The sequence below is a fragment of the Emydura macquarii genome, unplaced genomic scaffold (assembly GCF_026122565.2).
Source record: "Emydura macquarii macquarii isolate MOO-44397 ecotype Brisbane River unplaced genomic scaffold, CSIRO-AGI_Emac_v2 contig_3506, whole genome shotgun sequence".
Lineage (NCBI taxonomy): Eukaryota > Metazoa > Chordata > Testudines > Chelidae > Emydura > Emydura macquarii.
This window is the reverse complement of record NW_027133643.1, coordinates 5686159-5712379: the sequence shown is the minus strand read 5'-3', so window position 1 is coordinate 5712379 and position 26221 is coordinate 5686159. Positions and strand designations below refer to the sequence as shown.

The window sequence follows — 26221 nt, the reverse complement described above, 5'->3', positions numbered from 1 at the left end:
CTAGCTTATACTGGTGGCCTATGTGTGACAATGTGTTCCTCCAGGGAGCCTTGAAAATCTCTCTACAATGCCAGATACCCCCTTGCTGCCCATGTGACAACCCTGGAGACTCAGTTTGCATGCTTTAGGCACCTTTGGTGCTAGATTTCAAAGTATGTTAGCCAGAACAAAGCTTAGACTAGTCATGCAAGCAAGGGCCTATTGCTGTTTTCCTGGTCTGCATAGATAAGGATGAGCTGTGTACAAACCAGTGTGACTGTGCTCTAGTCAATGCACACTTCTGTACCATGACCTACTGGGGCTTCTTGTGACCTTAATCTGGTGCGTGTTCCCCTACTGAACCTCAGGGCACTGTTCTTCCTAATGCATTTTCATTGCCCTTCTGTTCACTTTCACACCAGCCCACGATTTCGAAGTGCTGGAACGGACTCTAAGAGGCAAGGAGACCATCTTTTGGCAGCTAGCAGCTTACTGGACTACTAAGTCCTTGGTGCTGACGCTGCTGTGGAGGCAATAGGGGAAACAAATGTCTCCAGAAAAATGTACAGTACATCAGAAATCTTAGTAAAATGTGCTTGGCAAACTACTCGTGCCCCATTTGCTAAATATTACAAATTATGAATTAACTGTAAAAACACCACCCTGTAAAACATCTCATATTACATCCACCTTCCAGCTCCTCCCTGCCCCCTCCCACCCAGCTATGTGGATTAATTTGCCATCTGAAGCCATGCTTCTAGAGCAAAAGTCAAAGTTATTCTTCTTGCTTAGTTTTGCAAGCAACAATACAATGTACACAGAGGTGCCACTAACAAATGGCAGAGCCCGGGAGCAGGTTTTTTAACTGACTCCCCCCCCATAATGGTATTTAAAATGATACTACTCAAATACTGCAACTCCTGCCCTCGAGTGCAAAATGTTGTTGAATATGGTGTGAACACAGCTATATTAGACTCTGACAATAGTTAATTGAGTCTCAGGATCTTGTAAAGCTATTCACAAGATATTCAAAAGCAGCTGTTCATATACATTTGCTTGCTGTGTAAGAGCATCTATTTATTTTGAGCACTCAAGTTCTGGCAGTGTATGTAAGAGGAAAGCACCTACCTAGAGATGAGAGTATTCCTTGCATTAATTGAATTAAGCAGAGGACCTCCCTCCCCCTGCCTAGTAGCTACAGAAGCAAAAACTGTTTGACACCCTTTACAGGCTTTCAGGACTCTTTTTACCAGTGATTGTGCCGTGAAGAATTTCAGTTCTCTGCCTACAGAGAAACTTCATTTTGATGGTAATAAGACAATATTCTAAAGTTAATAATAAGGAGCTGGGCACCAAGTCACTCAAAAACATATCGGAAGTAAAACCAAAGTGTGGTGATCATGAAGGCCCATTCTCCTACAAGACTTTAGGCTTAAAACTTTATAGGGTGGGTTTTCTATATAATGCAAACTGACAAGTAACTTTTATGCTGTTTTGCTTTGGAGCCAGGTACCCACTCAACACATTGTGCTCAGATTCTGCTCTACTTGGATTTCTGCTCTCCCAGCTGCTACATCCAGAAACTGCTCCTACAAACAGTAAGAAATAAATGACAGTTTGGTTTGCGTATTCCCTCTTAGTAATAGTGGAAAACTGGGAAAGTACTCTCTGTGACTGGGTTGTATAATGAAGTAATGGTACAGTTAGGCCACTGAAATGAAAGTTTATCTTGTGCACACATTTTTAAAAAAATCTTTATTTTAAAATTTGTTAGATTTTAAACCCTTAAATTACTTCATTTAAGAGTAGTATACTAGCACACTTGCTTAACTGGATGATCTTCTGATGAAACGAGTGGAAAGTAAATTTAAAGGATTACACAGCTCCATTCAAATATAGCGCCAGAAACTTCTTGAATGTACCAGGTTGATAGCCATATATTCCTGGAGGAAACTGCAGAGAAGAGACTTGGATATTCAGTTTGTAGTGAACTTAGCCAAGTAACTGTCTTCATGTACTTGATGACAACTTTAAAGAGTGGCAGCCTCTCTGAAACAACCCTTCTCCCACAGACACATGGGTTTTGAGAGTGTATTTCCATTGGTATTAATATTAAGTAAATTCCCCACCCATCAGTGTAAAGATTCTTCCTAGTCTAGGAGCTGACAGCAATATTCGCTCCATTTACTCTATATTGAAACTGATTGTTTCATACAAGCATACATTTTCTTAGTTACGTCACTGGAAAATAACTTTTCAATACACACAATGAAATTGTACATCTATATAAGATGCCCCCACCTTTGCAATTTATATTAAGCTTGCTATTTAGCTGAATACACTGATATATAAACAAGACTGATAATTGTCCTATACTGATTCAGAGTTCACAATGAAGAACGAAGGTTATAGTCTGAACTAAACATAGGACAATTGTATCTTACCCAATACCATCTGTACCAGCTCCCAAGACTCAAATATCTGTAAAGGGGCAGGATTTCCACTAATTGTAATCCTGGTGAGTAAACTAGTTCTCTCAATCCTGTTAACTCACCTTAACAACTTTCTTTCGGATTCCAGGAAGATAGCGGATGTGGTCATACATATACTGATCAGAATCAATCCAGACGAGGTTTTTAACACCATCATTAGAGGCCAAATCTGTTGTATTTAACTGGAACACCATGAACTGGAAAATACGGCCCTCAGTACCAATGCTTTGCACTACTACCGGATGCTCTAAAACCTTGGGATCATCCTGAGGGGAGGGAAGTTATAACAGACATTGAATGAGAAGATGCAGAATCAGCAATTTATCATTTGGTTTAAAGCCAGGACTTTAACAAATGTGTTATCTTGCCCAGACAGTTACTCTATTCCAATAGTTTTGAATATAGATTTTGTATTTTAATTAAATGTTTCTTTCAAATGGCAATGGAATATACATGTAAATAGTATGTCTGTTCTACTTTTTCATTTCAGCCATACAAGACAGTTGCTTAAACTGATTTCTACCCATTGCCAGGCTACTCTTACCTTCATGAACACATTCAAATAATTGCTATTGGCATAACAAGGTGTTAGTCTGAACTGGCAAACATCTTAAGAATCCAAACATGTCTTTGAAGGTTAATCCCTGGCCCACATAGTCACTTGATATCAATGCAAACTTCAAAATATTGCAATATCAGACTGTTAATAGAATTCAGAGGCTCTCACCTCTAGGTCATCAGATCAAATTCAATCCAGGTCAACACTGACTAAGTCATTGCCATCTAGTGGCTGTTTAGTGGCCTCTGAAGTACTTTGAGTCTCACTCCAGTTTCAAAGGGAGAGGTGTCCACATCACAAGAAGTCCATTGATTGGCATTCTTCTTGGAAATTTCAGTTACAAATGTTAAGGGCTGAACTACTTGCTGTCAGCTAGCATTGATACTTCTAGGTCAGGACTATGGCACAAGGACAGGGAGGGCTAGGAAAGCTTGAACCACCTACTCTCTGCTGTATTTGTCTTAACTAAAAATCAGCAACATATCTCCTATCTCCACAGTTAAGTAAAAGTGCAGATAGGAAGTAGGTATTTCAACAATCTACCTTCTAATCCAAGTCTGAGATCACTGCACCATTTTGCAATTTTGTATAACTGAAAGCAAAAGTATCTTTGCTGCTGGTTTGCAACTTATTCATCTTCACACAGGTTTAGATAATACCATTACAACAGTCTCCATGAACCATGACTTCTTCTATAGTCGTTTTAATACATACCCCGTACAGACTCTTGGCCTTTGCCAGTGCATTGCCGAAAGCAAACATCAGCATTTTAGCCCGGAGTTGTTCTGGTCTAAATCGGGTTGGACGAATGTTGGCTGATTCCACGAAGTACAAAGTGTGAGGATGAGGGTAGGGATAACCCTCTCTAAAACCTGGGTTACAGGTTACCACGAGATAGAAAAAAAACAGTGTAATAGAAAGTTAGTCTTTCCTTTACTCTCTTCAGTAATTATAAAATTTGAATTAATGCAGGTTAGACTTATTGCAGTGAAGAAAATATAAGTATCTCAGCACTAGCAAATTAACTAATATAACAACTTTGGATGCGTATCATGCACCATCTCAGCTCAGCACATTAAGTGTTTAAGGGAATGGGGGAGTTAACAGGAAGATGCTTACTAATGGACAACAGTAACATTAGCTTGAATGTTTTGTTATGTAAATGCTGAACAACTTTTACCTGTATCATTTTGTTCATTGTATACATTAACTTCCTGAAGATCAATTGTAGGAGAGATGGGATGGAAGGTCTCTAGAATATGGTTTTCAGTAGCCAGAATCTCATCCTTCGAGGCTACTGGCAGTAATGGATTAATGGCATTCAAAAGTATTCCATTCATGCCACGAACCTGAAGAAGAATAGATGATTCTGTAAAGAAAGAGAACATTATATTGCATGCAAACATTACATTATAAAGACTCACTAAACACTTGTACTTAATTTAGAATAAATGTACAACCAGATCTATTACCCTTGAAATTATTCTTCTACTGCTATAATTTTACTGTAACATGTATTCAAAGGAAAAGATGCCCTAGAGTTTCATTTGCTAATGTTTAATACTCTATGCAGTGGTCAACCTATGACTTCATTTTTCCATAGTTAACCATGAAGTGTCAACAGTATTACTGCAAGAATACTGATTTACTTTGCAAGGCTTCTTCCCCCAGCCCATGAATGTTAAGTAGCAGTTCAACTGGAGACAATGTTTTACATAGAATACAAATATAACTTCTATCTACTCAGTTCTTTAGTTATTGGTCCCATTTTCCTTACCAAGGGTGGCTTGAAAGACTGCAGATTTCATGCACAATGTAGTAAACAGATAAATTATCAATTCTGTAGAAAACAATGCTCATATTCCCTTTCATCATGCTCTGTTGTCTGTCTCCCCGCCCCTTCAGTCTTTTCCATAATCCTGTAAAGTTTTAGATAAACTCCTGAGAGCAATGGACCCTGTCATCTTAAATCAAGTATGCCTAGCACACTATTTAAAGCTAAAAGGTTCTGAGAGACTTGGTTTCACAGGTGTTATCTTTATTTTAATCCTCATCCATGTCCTTGGCTTTAAAGCTAGGGATAAACAAAGACAAATACTATCAGGGTTACCAGTGAAGAGAGAAGTATTTTCCACACACAAAAAAAGTTACTAACCTCTCTCCCATGTAGCTGCCACTTTGTAGTCTCTAGCCAACATTCTTTTAGAGAGTGAAGGATACTTGCTAGTCATTGTCCTACACACATGTAGCAAGTCTTCCAAGAGTACAGGGCTTCAGAATGAGACAAAGATTAGTTGGATAAGATAAAAATTGATGTTTAAAGTTATAGGGATATAGAACATACAAATATATTCCAGTACATGAATACACTTAAACCATAAGACATTCTATATGAAATATGTAACATTTCCAAATGGTTAATGCAGATTTGTTTAATACTTAAATCCATCTGACATACCAATTGTGTTCCAAGTTGGCAGTGATAATGTTTACTATCAATTATTAAAACAATTGACATCTGTATTAGTTGCAATATGATCTAAAATAGAGCTAAGTTTGTACAAACCCACAGCCTGTTACACACTTTGGTATAAGATGAAAACAAGTTTTGAATATACACACCAGTACGATTGTAAACAAATGAGGGCTGACAACCAGATACAAACTGAACTCGCCTCAGTAACGTTAAAAAGTAAATATGTTTTTCTGGTAATAGTTTTTTAAAAAACCTTTCTTTTAACTGCTGTTTGCCTAAAAAAGCTGCAGTGTAAGTAAAGATTTAACTTTTGAGGACTTACCAGTAACTCTCTCTCTTGGGAATAAATTCAGTGGTATGCCAGACGCGTGCATGAGAAATTGCATTTTGTACTCTCTCATCCTGATTTTCTAGTTGGTTGGCTGGTTCATCAATAATACTAAGTACTTTCGGAGGTAAGCCTTCTATTAACTTTGTCTTTGTTAGCCAGAGTGCTTGCTTTACTCCTAAAGAATCAAATCAAAACATATTAATGAAGATATTCAGCAGAGTGTTAACTGCGCCATAAATGAGTTAATATAAAAATGCTTATCTATTGCATCTTAAGCAATGAAGCTACCACTAAAATAGAATATATCCCAGCATGACCAAGTTATCAGGAACATTAATTTTATGTAGTATGACCCTTCATTTATGTACTGTTTTACAACACTGAAAAAAACAGTGTGTATGCCTCATTAGCACCATATAGATTACAGCATAAAATAACTGTATTTAAAGGGAGTAGTTTAGACACGTTCCCCCTCATCATTTTTTAATTCTATTATATTGTCTTATGAATCAGAGAATCAAGCTATGAGAGACTACATCCAACAACAGAAAATGGAGTGAAAAAATTGTGTGTGTATTATACTTCATGTTAAATGCAAAGGGGACTTTGTATTGGGTTGCATGCATAGTTCATCTGAAACTAATGCTGGTACTCATACTGAAGGGAAAGAGAGCCTGTACACACTTGCCTAAATTTCTTAGCTTTTTGTTAAAATGAACAAAAATCAGAGCCCATTGTGCGTAGCCTATGCTGCCAGGTGACATGGTTCCTGTCCTCCAGCCCTTATAAACTAGTCTACGTTTCTGAGAAAGTAGGTGCTCCACTACTATGTGCGCTAGGATTGTGTTTTACAAATGAGCTGGTCTGGGGGGCGGGGGAGCCCAAGCCCCACCACGCAGTCTCATTCCAGCCACTCCAGCCCAGTTGAGATGCTGCCTGGATGTGAGCGGTTTTGGGAATAAGCCACTCGCCCATCCATTCACTCTAAGGTATTTATACGACCCCATCACGGGTAGCAGGCGAGCCCCGCCCAACCTCCTGTATTTCTGAGAAGGGGGTGGGCTGGGGCGCTATTATCCGAGGAAGTGACCCGAGACAGAGCTGTAGTGACGTGACCAAGGTGACACAGGAAAGCAGTGCGAGCTCAGGGAACTTAAACCGGCCCTGGCTCTCCCTAGGCTAGTACCCTAACCCCTAAGCCTTCCCCAGGTAGGGCTGGGTGCTTCTTCCCCACGGCGGCCTGGTGCCCCCCGCCCCCGTTACCTTCCAGCATCTTGATTCGCTGGTGGCAGACGTAGCAGACGCGCTCCTTGTAGAGGGGCATCTCCTCGTAGCGCGGACCCCGGTAGTGGTAGGGGTCGTGCCAGTCCCGCTCCCAGGGCGGGTGGCGGGGCTTGGCCAGCCAGGGCACGAAGTACTGCTTGTCCGCGTAGGTGACCTGCTCCAGCCCGGGGATCTGCTCCTGCACCGGCCGCTTCTCCTGCAAGTAGTGGGGCAGCGGGGCCCCCGGGGGCGGCCCGCGGGTGGTCCAGGGCGTGCGGGGCAAGGGCCCGCGCGGGACCCGCATCGTCTTGCCGCGGTGCGGCCCGCGCGGGCCCCACGCCCGCAGCGCCCCGCCCGCCGGCCTGACAGGCCAGTATAATCCCGCCATGCCTGGCTCCCCTCAGAGAGACTGCGGCAAACGCGCGGCGCGCGGCCCCGCCGCCGACCGGAAGAGTCACCGTCGCCCACTGGAGGCGGCCATCTTCCCGAGCGCCGGGCACGCGCACGCACGCCGGGCACGCGCGGCGCACTCGCCCGGCTCGCTCCCCCGGTGACTGACGGCGCCGCCAGCCAATGGCTGCTGGGGAAGCTCTTTCCGTCCCGCCCCGCCCCGCCCCGCCCCGCCCGCGTTATTCGGGTATGTGAGTGGCGGCGCGTCACTGAGGGCTCGCGGCCGTTGGTGAGTCGCGCGCTCCGAGTCGGGGAGGGCGGTTCGCGGGAAGGAGGAGCAGCCCCGGGCCCGAGCTAAGGCGGGGGGGAGTTAGTCAGTCCCTGGGAGCCTCTGGTCTGTCCCTGAGGGGGTGCGGGGGGAGGGTCCCTCGGCGTCTCCCATGGTAACGGCGTGGGCGCCGGGCCGCGACCCCTGCTGCAGCCGTGCGGGCGGAAGGGCCTAGCGCGCTCGGGGCTGGGCAGGGGCCCCCGGCGCCCTGCGTTGCCCACCCCGGCGGTCAGGCACCAGCGGCCCCACCCGTGGGCTCTAGTCGTAGCCGAGGGGCGCCGGGCCCTGCTCCCTGAGGGGCCCGCCCCAGCCGTTTCCGAGCCTGTATCCGCCCCCGGCGCAGGCCGGACCCGTCCATCCCCCAACGGGGGCTTCTGTCATCCCGTGACCCCGGCCCCAGGCCCGTGGTCCCAGGCGGGGGCGAACAGCTGAGCCGCCCCGGGGCTGGGAGGCGCGTTGAATGCCCTCCCCAGACCCCCTGCTCCTGTCTGCTGCAGGCCCCGGTCACCTGACCTCCGTTTATCCGCCCTGGAAACTTGCTGAGCAGAGCCCTGCCTTCCCCCAGGGCCGAGGGCAGGCCCTTTCCCCACAGAAGGATGGGGCACAGTACCCACGCCAAGGAGCCTGCTGGCTGTGGTGAATGAATAATCACCCTGGTAGCCTGGTCCGAGTACAGCGCTGAGAGTCAGCACTGGTAAGCTGTAGGCCTTGTGCTAATCACTGATTCCGTCTTTGGCCTTGGGCCAGCCCCAAAGGCTAACTTTTTTTTTTTTTAAATGACCACTTACTTTGAGCTACCAGAAACCGAAGACTTAATTGTCAGACATGCTGAGAACCCACAACTCCCATTGGCTTTATGAGGGGTTATGGATGCTGAGCACCTTCCTCCCCCAGCTAGACTGCTAAAGTCAGTGGCCACTTTTGAAAACATTGGCCTTTGTCTCTTGGCTTCCCTTTCTCCATCGGTAAAATGAGAAGATGAGCATGTTTGTTAAGCTTTAATGCTCATAAAACACCTCGAAAATGAAAACTCTTATAGGTATTAAGTAGTCTTCAGCTGTCACTTGTGGTTTTATCATTTTCATCATGTTTAAATGATACAGCATTATTAATACCCAGCTCTCATCTAGCACTCTTCATCAGTATATGTCGAAGCATTGAGAATAATATTAAGTTTAGCAGTGCATAAAAAGAAGTTATGATGTCCCACAGAGGTCAGTTTTGGGGCTTCTGTTGATAGGACATGAATTAGGACTGTGTCCGATATAAGGGTATTTGGATGGGGAGTTAAAGATAATTCTTCCATGCTCCTTGCCGTCACCTACTTGTTTGCTCTGTAACCCTGTAGCAGCTCTCACTCACCAAAATGGCTCCTCACTTGACTGATTTCACTAAATGCTGCTCCCTGTCAAATTCCTTTCTCTGACCACCACCTATATTTCTTCAGCATTGCCTATCTTCCAGCTGCTCAGAGGCTGAACCTCTCTGTTAAAAGCACAGGTTAATGCAGGCCACATTTTAGAACTTTATTTTGTATGTTGAATACAGCACTTTAATAAAAATATGTTAAAGGAGTGGATTTAGAGGAAGAGGCAAGATAAAGATGGGACCAGAGCATAGACTATTCATCTTTAATGTAGGGGTGTGGCCTACAGAGCTAAAACATCTTAGGTCACAATGCTCATTTTTACTTACTGAAGTCAAGAGTCTAGGCTTTAAAAAATATAGATAGCAATTTATATGAATAGTAAGACCATCCAGAGTTATATTAAATAGGAAAATGAATTTATGAGCAATACAGACACACTGCTGGGCATAAACCAGTCACCAAACTGTCAAGAGGTTTCTTACACCTTCCTCTGCATCATCTAGTATTGGCTACTGTCATTGACAGGACACTGGACTTTGTGGGCCATTGGTCATATGCAGTTTTTGTTATTCAAAGCAGAGGATTGCAGCCACTCAAATGAAGATGGAGTGTTGCTTGTGTCAAGTTAGCCAGTGTGTCTTCAGCTAGCTAAAGTTTGGATCCCCTTGAATTAAATCTTCAACATATTGAAATGAATGTCTCTAAAACAGTAAAGAGCTAGCATTAGATTTGTGTGTGCCTCTTTCTTTAAACATGTAGCCTTGTGAATGATGCTTGGGTTGTATTTTGTAGGTAATGAGCGAAGATGAGGATGACTGGCTCTCTCTTATGCCCACTGAACTGTTGCCATCTCAGTGCTGTGGCAGTGGCTGCAAACCCTGTGTCTATGATGTGTATCAGAAAGAGCTAGCCCAATGGGTAGAAGCCAGAGCAAAGAAAGACAAAAGCCTGCTGAACAAACAGAAGGAGAAGGTAGGGATTTTAAAGACCACCTTCATAGCATCCAGTCAGTACTTTTATCACATTTGTATTTGTCAGCATTTGATAGCTGTGAAGCTGAGGGTGTGGGTGATCTATAATAGTCTCTTATGAGAAGAATGTAGACCTCCCCCACCATACTTTCTGTAATGGAAGTTCCCAAACTCTGGATATCCGTATGTTGCTCATTAAAGTGCAATTTCTGGTGCCACTACAGCAAGCTCACATAACATGAAGGTGATACAAAAAGGGTAAAGCTCGTTTGTGCAGAAGACAGAATTTTCTTGGGGGCCAATCTGAGACTTTGGAATGAACTCACCCAAAAATTTAAGGGCCATCATAAACTTCGCCACCTTCTGCTCCAAGTGCAAGGTGCATTTTTTTGATCTTGCTGTCTCTAACATAACTACATTGCAACATGTGTATTAACAAAAAATCCTCTAAAACCCTACCAAAACAAGACCCTTCACTGCACATATATCTCCCCCTGGGGAGAGGATGAGAGAACAAATGACACATATTAGTCACATTGCTTAATGCACTGCTGAAAGTACTTAGATATTACAGTGATGCTTCTGTGTAAAATAGAAAAGGTACAGATTCCACAGCGTGAGGTAACAAGTTGTTAGGAAAAAAAAAGATGTCAGCATCTCTTCTGCTACGATAAGGTTCACTGTGTGCTTTAGCAAACCTGTATTTTATCTTCATTTTCAGGTTTATATACTGAGGGTAAAAAAGAAAATTTAAAATTTGGCATAGCATTCAATTATTTGTCTCTTAAACATAGTTTTATTCCTGTCAAATGCCCTTTCAAATAAATCCAGCCATGCTGGTAAAACTAGACGTTTCTGCTAACATAATCAGCAGTGAAATAATTAACAATGTTGATGTTTAAAATGGTCCTCATTAGATTTCAGCATTAAGTCCCCATTAGGATGTTAAGCTCTCTCTGCACTCACAGGAATACAGCATTGTGCTGAATCATGTTCAGGGTTTCTTCCTGACCATAAGATCTAGATTGTAACTTTAAAGAAAAAAAGAAATCTTAGAATCTGGGGGAAAAAACGCTGGGGGGGGGGAACTAGCAGAGAGACCTCCTAAATCCGTGCTTGTCCCTAGAGTTTTCAAGGTGTATTTTTCTGGGGTGCTAAGTTTCACCAGCACTAAATTCCCACTCAGGTGGGGTTTTTGTTTTGTTTTGTTTTGTTTTTTGTTTTTTTAAAGAAAAGTGAAATAAAGGACACAGTCTAACCCAGTAATTATTTATTGTTCTTGCAGAGTAGTAATTCAGAATTAAATCCAGATACATTTACTGCTTTCGTAATAAGCTCTGTGGAACAGCTAACAGAAGACACCTACCAGTATAAATTTGAGCTGCCAGGAAAAAGCAGCCTGGGATTAAGTTTAGGACAACATATTGTGTTAAGGTACTGTACTTATCTATAGTTAGACAGGCTACATTACGTGACTTAATATGCAGTTTGTCAATATACAAAGATTTCATACTAAGTAAATCATAATTTTATGCTTCTAAAATGATGCATTTGAAAGAACTTATGAGCTTGTTAGGTTTGTTAATTTTATGGTGAAAGCCACTCCATAGCTGTATTTTTCTCAGCATTAGCTTTCTGTTGGTGGTGAAGAAAAAAGAACTAAGTGTGTCTAAGAAGACTAATTAACAGAATGAAAAAGAAAAATAGTTGTTTCAGCAGATGATTTATATCAATGTGATGGCACGAAGCCAACTACTAACTCAGGAGTTCAGTGTTAGGCCCTGTGGCTTGGGGTAGCTAAGCACATTGCAACCATGTATCCAAAGTCCATGTGCTTTGTGGCTGGTTGCCAGCTGAGGTCGGGAAAATCATTCCCTCTCCTAGCATAGTATTTGCCAAAAAGGGGTCGTATGGGAGAAGCTGTCACCTGTCCTAGCTTCTTATGGTGACCACTGTCAGATACAGAAGGTCAGAACATAGGCACCATTGATATGTCCCAGTTATTATTATGTATTTACTGGATGCTATAGAAACAGAGTGAAAGACAGCCTCTACCCCAAACTGCTTACAATCCGAATTTATCAGTACAGCATTTCCTCACGATACTGCACATTCAGCTTTTCCACACAAAACGTCTGTTGCTCTCCCTTGTCTGACTTGTCTGGGGAAGCTGCGTGTGTTGCATAGCTGGTGCCATTGCCTAGAGAATCAGAGAAATACTAGAGAGTTGTAAAGAGTCTGCAGAGAAATCTGAGGTTATTTTACTCTCTGGATCTTTAGCTAATTGAAGGAACATCTATCTCAGCAAAGGATGAGCCATGGGGAAGGACGACTGCGGTGTGTTTCAGACAATAGCCTTTTCTGATTGGTGCAGTACTGCTCTTTGGAGCAATCAGTGATTCCAGTAATGGATTCTTGTATCATCTTTTTTTTCTTCTCAGAGGGATGGTGAATGGTTTGGAGGTTCAGAGAGCTTATACTCCAGTTAGCCCTGTTAATGCTGAAGGATACTTTGAGGTTTTAATAAAAGTAAGTAGTTATATTAGTTAGACTGTAAACAATTTGGGACTGCGTTTTTCTTCCATTGAATGTACAGAACTCACACGGTTAATACTTAACAAATGAGAATAATAATTAGAAATATGTATCATGGAGCATTTTTGTAATTGCACTTTGTTGATAAAAGCAATCATTTCACACACAACACTGAGAAAAGGTGTCTTGTAAATAAATTATTTACAAAACTCTGGTCTTGATTTTGTAAGAATTACTTAATAGGGAATATGTTGTAATTGACTGTGGTGGGTACAGGATCTGGGCTTAGTTCTAAATCCTGTCCATGGAAGCCCAGGGGAAAGATGCTCCTCTGGTTCCTTTTCACCCTTAAAGTCTGTCATGTGAGTGCAATGTCAATGGAGGATTTTGAACTATCAGTTTAGGAAAGTCTGTAGTACAGCAGGAAATGAACCCAGTTCTCCTGCATCCCTGGTCAGTGCCTTTATCACAAGACCAGCCTTCAGCAATTAGGCTTGTTGAGAGGTTGTTTCCTTTAAGGACATTTTTCAGAGAAACTTAATTTTTGATGCAAAATATGTGAAAACTATAAAGCATCTGTTTTGTGGTCTTCCCATTTAGAAGCTGATACTGGGACCTGTTTGAGTTGATATCCTGGCCCTAATGAAGCTAATGGCAAAGCTCCAATTAACTTCGACAGGGCCAGGATATCACCCCTGGATTTAGGAGGAAGTTTTGCTTGAGTAAGGACTGCAGAATCAGGGCCAGCAAAAATAATTATTTTGTGTAGGAAATCAAAATCAGTCCCATCTTTCTGGTCATATTTACATATCTCTGCTGATTCCTGGGGAGAGGTCAGACTTCACTCTAAGGCCTTGTCTACACTAGACAGTGTTATCATTGCTGTAACTTGCATTGATCAAAAAACGCTAAAATTACAGCGCTTGTGCCTATCAACACAGCACTCATGTTGCTGAAGCATGTCCCCAGCTGGTGCTCTAGTAGGATTGACAGTGAGAGCAGTGCGCTGTGGGCAGATATCTCACTGTGCAATCGCCACCTTGTGCTGCTAGGAGTTGTGAGAAAGTGGAGAAGATTGCAGTGTGTCAAGGGTACGAGCTTAACGTCCCATGATGCAGTGATTTCCATGCTGTCATTTCATGGGTTTCCAACTGTTTCTCGCAGCATTTTTCAGTAGCCCCAGTTTCCTGTGCGCCCACCATATCTATGTGAAAGGATGGATCCTGCACTGCTCTCCACTGTTGTTGTCAGTGTTCTGAATACATCATGGATGGTCATGCAGTATATCATGAGCTCCCAGTCAGAACAGGAATCTGAGGAGCCTGATCTGCTGTGTGCCATGCTGGATTAGTTTGTATTCACAGAGCATCTGCATACAGTGCACCTCTAATTTTCGGCATGTGAAACAAGCATTGAGTGGTGGGATCGCATCATTATGCAGGTCTAGGATGACAAGCAGTGGCTGCAGAACTTTCGAATGCACAAAGCCACCTTCATGGAACTCTGTGGAGCTCATCCCTGTCCTGCGGCACAAGGACAACAGAATGAGAGTGTGGAAGCTGGCAACTCCAGACTGCTACTGGTTTATCGCTAATCAGTTTGGAGTCAGGAAGTCCACCGTGGGCGCTGTGTTATTGCAAGTGTGCAGGGCCGTTAATTGCATTCTGCTATGAAGAACTGTGAGTTTTGGAAATGTTTGTGAAACAGTGAATGGCTTGCAGCAATGGGATTCCCTAACTGTGGGGTGGCGATAGATGGCACACACATCCCAATTTTGGCCCCAGACCATCTTCTGAGAGAATACATCAATAGAAAGGGGTACTGCAGGTGTTCATGGATCACTGTGGGCATTTCACTGACTACAATGTGGGTTGGTTAGGGAAGGTGCATGATGCACATATCTTCAGGAACACTGGCCTGTACAGAATGCTGCAAGCAGGGACTTTTTTTTCCCAGACCAAAAGATTCCAGTGGGGGGAAGTTGAAATGCCCTTCGTGATCCTGGGAGACCTAGCCTACCCTTACTGCCATGACTCATGAAGCCTTATACGGGCAACCTGGTAGCAGCAAGGAGCACTTCAATAACAGGTTGAGCAGGTGCTGAATGACTGTTGAATGTGCGTGTGGGAGATTAAAAGCTCGCTGGTGATGACTTTATGGCAGGTTAGACCTAAATGAAGAAAATATTCCCATGGTTATAGCCACCTGCTGTGTACTTCATAATATTTGTGAAGCTCAGGATGAAAAGTTTTTCCCCAGGGTGGAGCGCAGAGGTGGATCACCTTGCAACTGACTATGAACAACCAGCTGTCAGGGCTATTAGAGGGGCACAACAGGGGAGCCATTTGAATCAGAGAGGCCTTGAGGAGCCATTTTGACAATGAGCAACAGTAAGGTTTCTGGGTAAACTGTACTGTCCCATGCTATGACTGCTGTCCAGTTTGCACTGTTTATCAATATGAGCTGCAACCACCCTGTGCCAGAGATGAATAAAGATTGCTTATTCTTCACAGAGAATGTTTTTATTAAGTAACAATTATTCACAACACACACAAAAAGGTGGGTTGGAGGGGAGAAAGCAGTGAGGGGCAATATGAGCTATGGCAGTTGAGTGTAAGTCTAGCTATCGTTCTGGAGTCTGAAGGGGTGGAGTGACAGGGTACCAAGATGGGCTGGGAGTTCGGTAGGAATGTGTGGCTGGAGTTTGGGGAGGGCATGGAAAGCAGTTCTCTATTGACTGCCGGGGGTCCAAGCACACATGAATTCAGTCTGCAGTGTTATTAGTGACTTTAGCAGCTCTGTTTGCTACTCCATGGCTTTTATCATGCACTTGTGACCTACTATCACTCGCTCATGGCTTTCCCTCCTCTCCTGCCTATCAATTTTTTGATTTTCAGACACAGTGCGTCTCCATGCCCTTCTTTTCTTTTTTTTCCCTCCTCAAAGGTCTGGAAGAGTTCTTGGAACATCTTCTCTTTGCTTCTCCTTGGTCGTTTTCTTATCAGCTGCAGGTGCTTGGCAGGTGTGTAAGGGTTTCCCCTCAAGGGCACACTGTAGAAGCACAATAAGCAATGAACAGAAGCATGATTGTGAGTGCAATAACAGCATTGAGTCATTACTATAAAACAGTGTTTCTCAACCTTTTAAGTAGCAAGTACTCCCTAACTTCTGAAAATTTGCATAAGTACCCCAACACGCAATTTTCCACTCTGAGAAATACAATCTTCTTCCCCTTTACCATTGGACGATTGTATTTCTCATAAAGTAGGAGACTTCTGAGTTCTGCAATGCTGTGTGGCTGTGGCAGATCACAAAACCCCTGCTGTTTCTCCCCTCCTTCCTCCTCCCCTTCCTCCATATAGGGGCAAAGGTTAGCGCCAGCCAACCCCTATGGCCTGAGGGTGGGGTCACATGGTTTTCTCCTCACATAGGTGGGAATGTGTGAGGTACAGACAGGCACTAGCAGCCCACCAGAGTGGATAGCAGCACTCCCCATGGCCATCCCTAGGGTGTGTGGGCCTGGGGCAAATCACACGGTGTGGGCCCCTTTTAACATTTTTATACTGGTAAAATCTGGGGCTGTCATAGTTGTCAATAGCCGTGAAATTGACAAGTAAACCTGCGGTTAGAGCCCGGCTCCAGGACTGGGCAAACTGCTGGGCTCTCCACCTGACTTTCTAGGCACTGGGCTTTGAGCTGGCGAGGGGAGCTGCCACCAGGGCAAGTTGCAAGCAGCTGCCACCTGGCTGCCAGCCCGGGAGGTGGGTGACTGACACCTGCTCCGAGCTGGGGCGGAGAAGGCTTCCGCACAGGCTGGGACCCGGGGATGTTGGCAGGAGGCAGGCAGCTGCTGCCCGTCTTCAAGCCAGGGCGTGGGAGGCTGTCTCTCGGCTCAGAGCCAGGGCGTGGGTGGCAGCCGCCCAGCTCACAGGGCGCAGGAGGCTGCCGCTGGGCTCCCACTGGGAGCTGGAACTGGGCAGGACGCAGGCGGCTGCCACCCAGCCTCCCAATAAGCTGGCAGCTGCTGCCCAGTTTCCCAGGACTGGGGTGGCTTCTGTCTATCTCCCAGCTAGGAGGTGGACCGGGGGGGAAGCCGGCAGCTGCCACCTGCTTCCCCCAGAAGCCGCCACCCGCCTCCCTTCACTGGGTTTTTTGCTGTGTACCTCCTGCCTGTGTCTCACGTACCCCCAGCAGGATGCGTACCACAGGTTGAGAAATTATGCTATAAAATACACCTCTTTCTCACTGTCCTCTGTCAAGTGCATAGCTTGATGATCAAGCTGGGCCTGATGAGTTGTGCCCTGGGGCAGGGGGCACTGGGGAAAAGGTTCTGGGTGATTGTTTGGGGTGATGATGCAGGTACATAGGGACAAAATTTCAAATTGTGCCACCATTTTCCATGGGCGGGGGCCATAGAAGCTGGTATCTCACTCCTGAGAGTAAGCAGGGATGTCAGGGTGCATCTCCTCCATGTGATCAGCTTCAAACCGGGTCCTTATGCTGCTCACCTGTGTGCCCCTTTGGTCCTTGCACAAGTGATTGCTGATTAGCACAGGAAAATTTCCTACAAGGGGGAAGAAACAAATCAGCTGTGTCAAGGAATCTCCGACAGTGGATTGCTGCGTACGTCCTGGACAGTTTCCTAGAGATCTCTCTGGAGGATTCTTGTGAAATCTGGGTATACATTAGCACACTTTTCTGCTACACTGCCTAGCTGAACAGGGGAATGGGAAGCACATGCAAACACAGCTATTGTTGTGCATTTCTGTCCCTTCAACCAGCTGTATAATGCAACAAAACAGAGGACAGCTGTACCTCGTAACCGAGCAACATCAGCTCAAAAAATCACTTACCTGAGCTCACTTCTCCTGAATCCTGCATGCCAGAGCTGGAGAACAGGTCCTGGCTCCCCATGTCACCAAATGACCCTGACCCCTGTTCCATATCATCCTCCAACTCGACATCCTTGTCCATGACTTCTCTGTCGGGATTGAGTCCGGTGTCTGCTGTCTCCCGGCCCGCAGGGTATCCATGGATCTCTTGGTGGTGGAAGTGGGGTTGCTGCTGAGGATGGCTTCTAGCTCCTTATGGAAGTAGTAGGTCTTTGGCTGTGCACCTGAGTGATGGTTTGACTTTTGGTACCCCCTGTCTCAGCTCCTAGATTTTTTTACACAGCACTGCAGCATGTCCTGTTCATAGCTCTTCTCCGCCATTAAATGAGAAATTTGACTCTGTACTGAAATTCCTTGAGCTGAAGCGGAGCTTGGACTGCACGTCCACCTCTCCCCAAATGCTGAGCAGATCCAGAAGCTTTGGTGTGCTCCAGGTGGGAGAGCGTTTGGTGCCTGGAGCCACCATAGTCAGCTGGGAAGAGGAGCTGTGAGCTCTTCACACTGACCAAGCAGGAAGTGGAATTTCAAAAATTCCCAGGACTTTAAAGAAGGAGGGGCAGATGACTGGAGGGCAGCAAAGTTTAAACTGATGGCCAGAGCTGTCAGGGTGGTCATTGTGGGACACTTCCTGGAGGCCATTTACTGCGACATAACCAGGTACAAAGTCTACAGTGACGCTTTTTTGCTAAAAGTTTGGTGCTAAAAGCTCTGCACCCCTTGGTTTTATTTTGTCGCAAAATCAGGGGAGTTGGGTCGGCATTGGAAGGGAGGGATTGCAGGTGTACACCACCACTGTTTTGGCACAAAAAGCTGACTTTGGTCCACAAAAGTCTGTAGTGTAGACCAGGCCTAAGTGTAAAATTCTCAGAGCTACAGCTTCCAGGCAGATCAGAGTACGATCACTTAGCCTCTGCCTGTCTTCCAGGAGTTTATACCTTTTGAGGATTTATTATTCATTGTATGATAGAATGTAGTCTTTAGAAATGTGTGTAGCTTTTATAAAAGACATTTATGGGTGGGTTATTTCACCCATTTCAGGGGGAAAAGGACTACATTTGAGCTGCATTAATAGGATATATTTATAGGTTGACTGTGAAATTTCATGTATACGTGCTTATTACACAGGTTTTGCGTTTCAATAATAATAGTAATGATTGTAATAATACCTTTCCTTTATATAGAAGCTTTCATCCCAAAGGAAACTATACTGATCCCCTGGCAGTAATAAAAGACCTGTAACACCCCTTGAGAAAGTACCCATTTTTATAACTTGCTGTGTAGGTTGTAGTATATTTCACACTATTCAAGCAATTTTGGGAAGTACCATATTATTACTGTGCAATCCAAACCCTGTTCAAACACCTCTGTTTCCTTTTGTTACACTATCACATTTGTGATACTGCAGTTTAGAGTGAGGGAGTTGCTATTTACCATGCATAACCCTCTGCAAATTGATCGGTCACCTCCTGAGCACCCCCCTGGTGACCTATGGTCACTCTGTTTTCCTTTCTTCAGGGTCTTTTCAGAGCTGCACAGTCCACAGTATTCGAAACATTCCCTTTCTGGGGTCCAATTTATTCATTCCTCAGCTGCCCAGGCCCCAACTGCCATTCAATTTCTCTCTCCCCTTCAGTAGAAAGTCCCTATCCCTCCTTCCTAAAGCTGGATTCTAATTCAACAGTCATTCCCTGGCTCTGACTTCTCATATTCCCTGCAAAAACCTTCCCTCACTCTCTACCACAGCTTGCTGCTGTCCCTTATAGGGGAATCAGCTGTCCTCCATCAGGTCCCACAGTACAGGTGGGCTGGAGCAATTCCTTCAGTAGGCAGAGTTGGCTAGCCCAATGCCTCCAGTCCTTAAGGGCCAAGCCCACTGTTACACTCTCCTTTTGAGTGATTTGTATAATGTTATGGTTTCTTTCGGTGTAAAACTGAGCGTAGAAGTTTTCATCCCAGGTGGTGATTGTTTTCTTTTTATTTACAAAAATTAATTTTAAACCAGTTCAGTCATTTCTCATTTAGATTGAGGGGAGATATTTGGGTGTGGAGCATGTTTCATTTCCAAATGCTTTTCCCCCCATGCTGTAGGGAATATGAAGTTAAATAGGGCTAATTTTCCTCTGCCTTATACCTTGTGTTGCCATTTACACTTGTAGAAGGTGAACGTAAAATGCTCACCATGCAAACCACTCTGATTTGATAACCTTTTCCACCCACTCTGCATAGGGGTTAAATGACTACCCAAGGTGCAAGGCCCATTGAATGTAAAATGTCTCTGATAGTGCCTTACACTGCATGGATGCCACTACAGATGGAAACAGGACTAAGCGGATGATCCCATGGTTTTAGCATTTCCCTTTGCCTCCTTCTCTGTTGCAGGCAAGCTCTGACTCCTGTCAGTAACACTTGAAGTCAGCATGCTTGCATGCAGAAGCCTCTAACAGTGTTTTCACAGTCGTTTATTTTATTTATTTATTTTTTGGCCTGTAAAGAACAGTTTTTGTGACTACCTTTGTCAGTAAGATCCATGTCAACATTCTTCTAAAATCTCAGAGAATCCCTTCACATTCAGATTATCTGTACTAAAAATACCTGTTTTAACATTTTAGAGAGGAAACCTGACTCTGGTTCAGGAGTTACTTGCTGTGCCATTGTAGCATTTGGGAGATCTGAAACAAAGTAAAATGTGGTGTTTATTTGAATATCAGTACCCAGAATGCACTTCCAGCTCCCAGTCATTTAATAACAGTGCTACATGGCCGTGTTCTGAGCTCTGGAGAACACAAAAAATCTTGCTGTGCTTTTGACTGTAAGGAATTCTTCTTTATGTGCTTTGTAAATGAGAGTTCTGATAGGCTTTACGAGCTTCAGAAAGCTTAGGCTTCATAAGTGTGTATTGTGTTTATATTCTATTCAAGCTGGATTTGATCCAGTATCATTTCATTTAAATGTCTTTGTTTCTGTTACAAGTTTATATTATTTTGCAAATAGAACAGTCATTTTTTAAATCCCTGAAATGTTTCCCCCCCCCCTTTCTTTAAACAGAGATAATTTTGTAATTAACTTTAAGCTGGGAAACTTTCCAACGAAGTATAATTATTCTTTCCTTTTGTGTGATTTTTTTTTAATAGTGCTATGAGGCTGGGCTAATGTCACAATATATAAAATCCTGGAATGAAGGAGATAGAGTCTTTTGGCGAGGGCCATTTGGAGGCTTCCCATATAGACCTAACCAGGTTAGTTATATAATAAATACAGAAACATTCAGCACATAGCAGCTCTCTTTGTGTAATGTACCAAAGGGAGATTGTCAGTTCGATTACTATTTTGATTATTTTAGGGATTTACACATTTACTGTACAGTACTTCAGCATTTGCAGTCGATTGGAGTAAATGGATCTTGTTCGAATGCAAAATATGTAAGGAGGGAGAGGAAACAGAGGAGTGGGGGAGGTTATAAAACACTAGCAAGGGTTGCTGAGCATCCATTTCATTAGTGTTGAAACTAAGAAAACTGGTCCGAATCAGCACCAAAAATTAGTACAAATTTGTTTTGCATCACTTTGAAGTATATTGATACTTCAAGACCAAGTGTGACCACAGCAAATGTGTCAAACTCCTGGCCGCAGGGCCAGATCTCACCCATTTGATGTATTTATGTGGCCCACCAGGTATTATCAGATTATGCAGACTCCAGTGAGTCTTACAGTCTTATATCCATGTCACCTGGTTGTGCTGCAAGTATTGATCCTATGCACGAGTCTGAAGCTCACTGCAAAAATGACCATATCAAATTTTGGAGAGATTTCCCATAAACATGGGGATTTTTACTTAAACCTCCACCTTTTGGATGAGATGTAGAATTGAGGCTCTGGTCTTTAGAAATCCCATGGCACTTTTTGCAAAGTAGGAGTGTGCAATCCCCAGGGACTTGGCCAAATTCTAGGTAGAGCAATTGCATTCTGCCTACCGAAATCCCCCCTGCTATTTCAGTTGGAAAAGTTATTCTTCACTTCCCCTTCTTCAGAACTTGTTGATCAAATTTGTGCTGCATTGCCAGAAGTGACTGCATCCCAGTGGTTGGTGAATGATCACTATCAATTCAGCTTATAAAGAACATTGGGACCCTGGGGTAAAAGTCACCATAGAAGCACAAACTATTAATATTTATATTATTTATTAATAATTATAATAATAGATGGAAGATATTTTATGAGTTCTGCTAATGCCTGAAAATAAAATTCCCTTTTATTTTTGCGTTCAGTCATTTTTTTCCAAAATACATCAAGACTGATCTTATTTTAAAAGGAGATATAGCTCAGCAATTTAAATAGGTCATTCACAATAAACTGGACAATCAAAACATATCAAGAAATAGCCCCAGAACACCCTCCCTGCACCCCACTTCCAGCCTGCTCAGCTAATTTACTGCTTTTGACCGGCCCACGAAACTCGGGGGGGAGCTGTGGGCAGTTAGTGTGGGGGGGAAGGCTAGTGCAGGTAGAGGAGTGACTTGCCGTGTGCTGGCGGGCTTGGGGAAGCTGGTGCTCGGAGCTGACCGGTAACTCAGTGTGGCAGGTGCCCCCCCTCCCTAAATGGAGCCCCAACCCTACGGGGCTGGCAGTGGGAGCCCCAGCAGGCGCCTGGGGCTGACTCATAACTCAAAGGGGCAGGTGACTCCCCCCTAAAGGGAGCCCCGCCAGACATGCCATGGTGTGCCCAGCGCAGTTGGCAGGGGCTGAAGCCTCGAGCCCCAGCATGACTACCATGGGGCTGATGCCGTTAGCCCCAGCACGCGTCCCAGTGGGATTGAAGGCCTGAGCCGGTGTGCTTCCCATGGGGCTGAAGCCCTGAGTCCCAGCAGGGCTCATGCCCCAAGTCCCGAAACACCCCACGGTCAAGTGAAAAGCCTCTGGCAGTCCAGATTTGAACCCCAGGCCACCTATTGACTACCCCTGCTCCACAGCATGAGATTTGAGTGCTTTCATCTTTATCTCAGGGTTTGTCTACATTGGAAATATAATGCACTGCTGACAAGAGGTGTTAGCAATGGGTGCAGTTGAACTGAGGCTCTGCCTGGGGTGGCTGAAATCAAGGTTAAAACTCAGAGAGATGTTTATATCCAAGAAAAAATGGTTCTCATTTCTGTTGAAGTTAGGTTTTGTAAAATCTTGCTTTTGAAAAAACTAAACGTTGTGTGTAAATGTGCCTGATACAATCCCCCACTAAAGAACATATCAAATATTATAGGGACACTATTACACCCTTTCAAAGGAATGGAGTAATCTAATGGGTTTTTCTATTTCCAGTTACTATAATCCAGGGGTTGCCAAATTTACTGACCCCTGAGATTCCCCTCTCCACTGGACAGAATCCTCTAGCCCCATCACCCTGTCGCAGGGCAGAAGCTCCGAGCATCCCACCCCAGTCTGGTAGGCGGAGAATGGGGGGGTATAGGGGGCTGTAAAAGCCACATGCTCATGAACTACAGTCTGGCCACTTCTGATATAATCCATTCAAAATCCTCTATTTAATTTCTAGTATGGTGAACTTCTTATGCTTGCCTCTGGAACTGGCATAGCACCAATGCTCCCCATCCTCCAGTACATAACAGAAAATGAAGATGATGAAACCTTTATAACCCTGGTTGGTTGCTTCAGGACTTTTGAAAATATTTACTTGAAACCTCTTCTCCAAGATCAATCTAAATACTGGAACGTCAGAACGTGTTACGTTCTTAGCCAGGTAATATTCTGATATAAATACACTCATCTCTGGGTTTCCTGTGGTGAACAACTCTCTGCCTTCTCTGCTTTTGCAGAAGTGTTATCTAAATTGATTCTTTACCAGTGGACAAGGCCATTTGTTGATCTGGTAGCATCTATCTGATAACATGTTCCTAAATCCTGTTCATGCTAACTAGCAGACTTTCAGCTGTATCACTCACTAGTTGACTTAACTTGGCAGAGGTTCTTTTGGGAAGGTCCCATTGACCTGTGTCTGCCATGGATTATTTCCTCTCTCCAAATTGATCATTGCTGCATCTGAAAAATTACATTTATAAAACTATCAGCTCTCTGTGAGGTTCACAGTAAACAAACTCTGCACCCAGAGGGTCTTCCTTTTACCCTTGCATTGGTTTGTTAGCTCCCTTCATTCACTGCTCATGTTCACTAGCTACTTCCTATCATCACAAATGTTCACTGCTAGTTTGGTGTCTCACATTGAAGCATATATCCACTAGCTTCTCATCAGCTCGTCTCACGCTGCAGTCCTCTGGTGAAGCCATTGTCACACCTATGTGTAACAATGATAATGAGAGAAGAGAAGAGAAAAATGTGTAGGCTGCCATGTACTGACGAGCGTCAAACAAGCACCACTGCCCTGTACTGGATGGAATTTCAAAACCTTCACAAGTGTTTGTGATCATCTTGTTCTTTGGTGGCTGTCCTGCAAAAAGATTTTTAGGAGCAGAGGGTCATGAGTTGGGGCCACATATTTAAAGTTGCTAACTATGCCAAATACATGGACAAGGGCCTATCTCTGAAATAGCCTTCATTTTGAGGGCTGTTGCTCTTTTAGTCCCAAATTCACCTAGGTTCCACAAAATCAGGTGTTCCCTTACTTTTATTGTTGAAAATCATTTACATCAGAAATAAAGATTCATTGCACTGAGATTATAGAAAGCTGCTTATGCTAACAAAATGAATCACACAGTATTTTAAGTTTCCTGCATGAATCATTTTTTGTCTCTTTCATTGTGGAACTTTGTGTCACACTACGTGTCCCACTTTTGGCCAGTATGGACCATGGGTAATAGAACTCATGACCGTCTGCTCCTAAAAACCTTTTTGCAGGGCAGCTACCAGAAAACAAGATGATCACAAACCTTGAGGAGGTCTTGAAATTCCATCCAGTACAGGGCAGTGATGCCTGTTTGACCATAGTGAATACATGGTAGCCCATACATTTTTCTCTTATCTTCTCTCATTGTCATTTCTGCTCATAAAAGGTTTGTTTTAATCAAACACCAAGTTGGGCAGCTTCCTTTTTATAATTCTATGCGTCTATTTATCAATCCGTTTTATGCTGCTGCCCATCACTGTAGCATGTGAGCACTTTCCACATAAAAATCAATAATAATAGCAAAATCTCTAGTGGACTTCATGGAGTGTCTGGCATTTCTCCCTTTTTGAGGTCAAACCTCTGCTTGGGGTAGGGTTTTATGTTGTAGGGGGGAGGTTGTTAGGAGTGTGGGAGTAGAGAGAGGTCTTCATATTGTGAGCATCATCTCTGATGGGAAGGCTGTCTCAAAGAGGAATGTTTTGCAACATTTCCTAAAAATGATCAGATTCTGGATTTGCCTGATCTCCTCTGGAAGATTGTTCCATAGTCAGATTCCCTTGACAGAGAATGCTTTGTTCCCAGCTCTCACCTGTTTCATCCTGAGCTTTGTGAGTTGCATTGTGTCCCAGAAAAGCACAGCTTTCACAGTGGTTCATTTACATCAATTATTGACAGGAAGGGTGAACTTTCAGATGAAACACTGTCAAGAGAGGTCAGCTGTTTGGTCTAAATAACTTGATACAATGTAAATCTTTTGCTTTTTCAGGAATCTTCCCTGGAGAAACTTCCTTGGAGCTACCAGGAAAACACACACACTGGCCATATAACTGAGAACTTGATTAAGAATATGATAAATTCCTGCAGAAGAAAGCCATTTGTGCTGATATGTGGCTCAGTAGCATTTAATGAAGATATGACTAGAAGTTTGAAAGCTATAGGACTTAAAGAGGATTCCTATTTTGTATTTTAGCAGTGTGTTACAGACCAGCTTCCACTGTAAAGAGGTGCAGACCATACAAGCATACACGGGTTTCCTGTTTCCCACGCACACATCAGTCTAAACTTATCTTTTGAGCAGTTTGGGTTTCTCGTGCATATATTTTCATATGCGTTTTTATAAAATATTTTATACAAGTATCTTTAGTATAATTCTTAATATATTATTTTAAAAATCCCTGTAGACTAGCTGACAACGAAACATACCTGCTACAATAACTTGGCACAACAGGGAAAGAGAGGGATGCTAGTGGAAGCAGTAACTCAGAATTTCATGAAAGAGACATTTAATGTTCCTTTTACCTCATTTTGTATCCCTTTCATTTGGTAATAAAAAGTAGAGGGTAAGCAACTCTGCTCTGATCTGTGTGCCATTGACATGGTACTAACACCCTGAATGCCATTGTGTCTACCATGTCACTGTGCACTATTGGGAACTCTTAATCCAGAGGTTATTGCCATAAGGGAGTCTAAGGGTATGTCTACGATGCACGAAAGACCAAGCTCTGACTCAGGTTTGAACCCGATCCTCCATTCTAAATCAGTCTGACTCAGGTCAGCAAGCCCTGAATCAGGGCTGAATCAATGGCAGGAAAGAGTGGAGCTGCTGAATTTGTTCTGCTGCCAGAGGCAGAACTTCTGGCAGGTGCAGGCTAGGAATTGTCCCTTGGCTTCTTTAGTAACAATTCCAACCTGCCTCTGAATTGCACACAGACCCATGCTCAGCCAGCCATAACAGACTGGGGGAAGGGTTGATCTCAGAAATAAAAGTATTGGGTATTATATTTTCCATT

At 43.8% G+C, this 26221-nt stretch overlaps 2 protein-coding genes across 5 annotated transcripts; one reads left to right on the top strand and one right to left on the bottom strand.

Annotated features, from left to right (window-relative positions):
- Positions 1-1716: 1716 nt before the first annotated feature.
- Positions 1717-7588, bottom strand: MRPL37 (mitochondrial ribosomal protein L37). Its single transcript, XM_067535640.1, has 7 exons — positions 7101-7588; positions 5829-6012; positions 5186-5301; positions 4211-4399; positions 3745-3902; positions 2534-2737; positions 1717-1932 (listed from the first exon to the last, which is right to left on the bottom strand). The coding sequence occupies exons 1-7, from the start codon at positions 7486-7488 to the stop codon at positions 1855-1857; spliced, it is 1317 nt and encodes a 438-aa protein (XP_067391741.1). The 5' UTR covers positions 7489-7588; the 3' UTR covers positions 1717-1854.
- On the top strand, positions 6764-25568 carry CYB5RL (cytochrome b5 reductase like). 4 transcript variants are annotated; one of them, XM_067535644.1, is made up of 7 exons: positions 6764-6826; positions 9980-10159; positions 11444-11592; positions 12600-12687; positions 20717-20821; positions 23127-23330; positions 25198-25568. In XM_067535644.1, the coding sequence occupies exons 2-7, from the start codon at positions 9983-9985 to the stop codon at positions 25399-25401; spliced, it is 927 nt and encodes a 308-aa protein (XP_067391745.1). In that variant the 5' UTR covers positions 6764-6826; positions 9980-9982; the 3' UTR covers positions 25402-25568. The 4 variants fall into 4 exon arrangements, with proteins under 4 accessions (XP_067391745.1, XP_067391744.1, XP_067391746.1 ...); XM_067535643.1 differs by lacking the exon at positions 6764-6826 and adding an exon at positions 7764-7779; XM_067535642.1 differs by lacking the exon at positions 6764-6826 and adding an exon at positions 7807-8512.
- Positions 25569-26221: the final 653 nt, after the last annotated feature.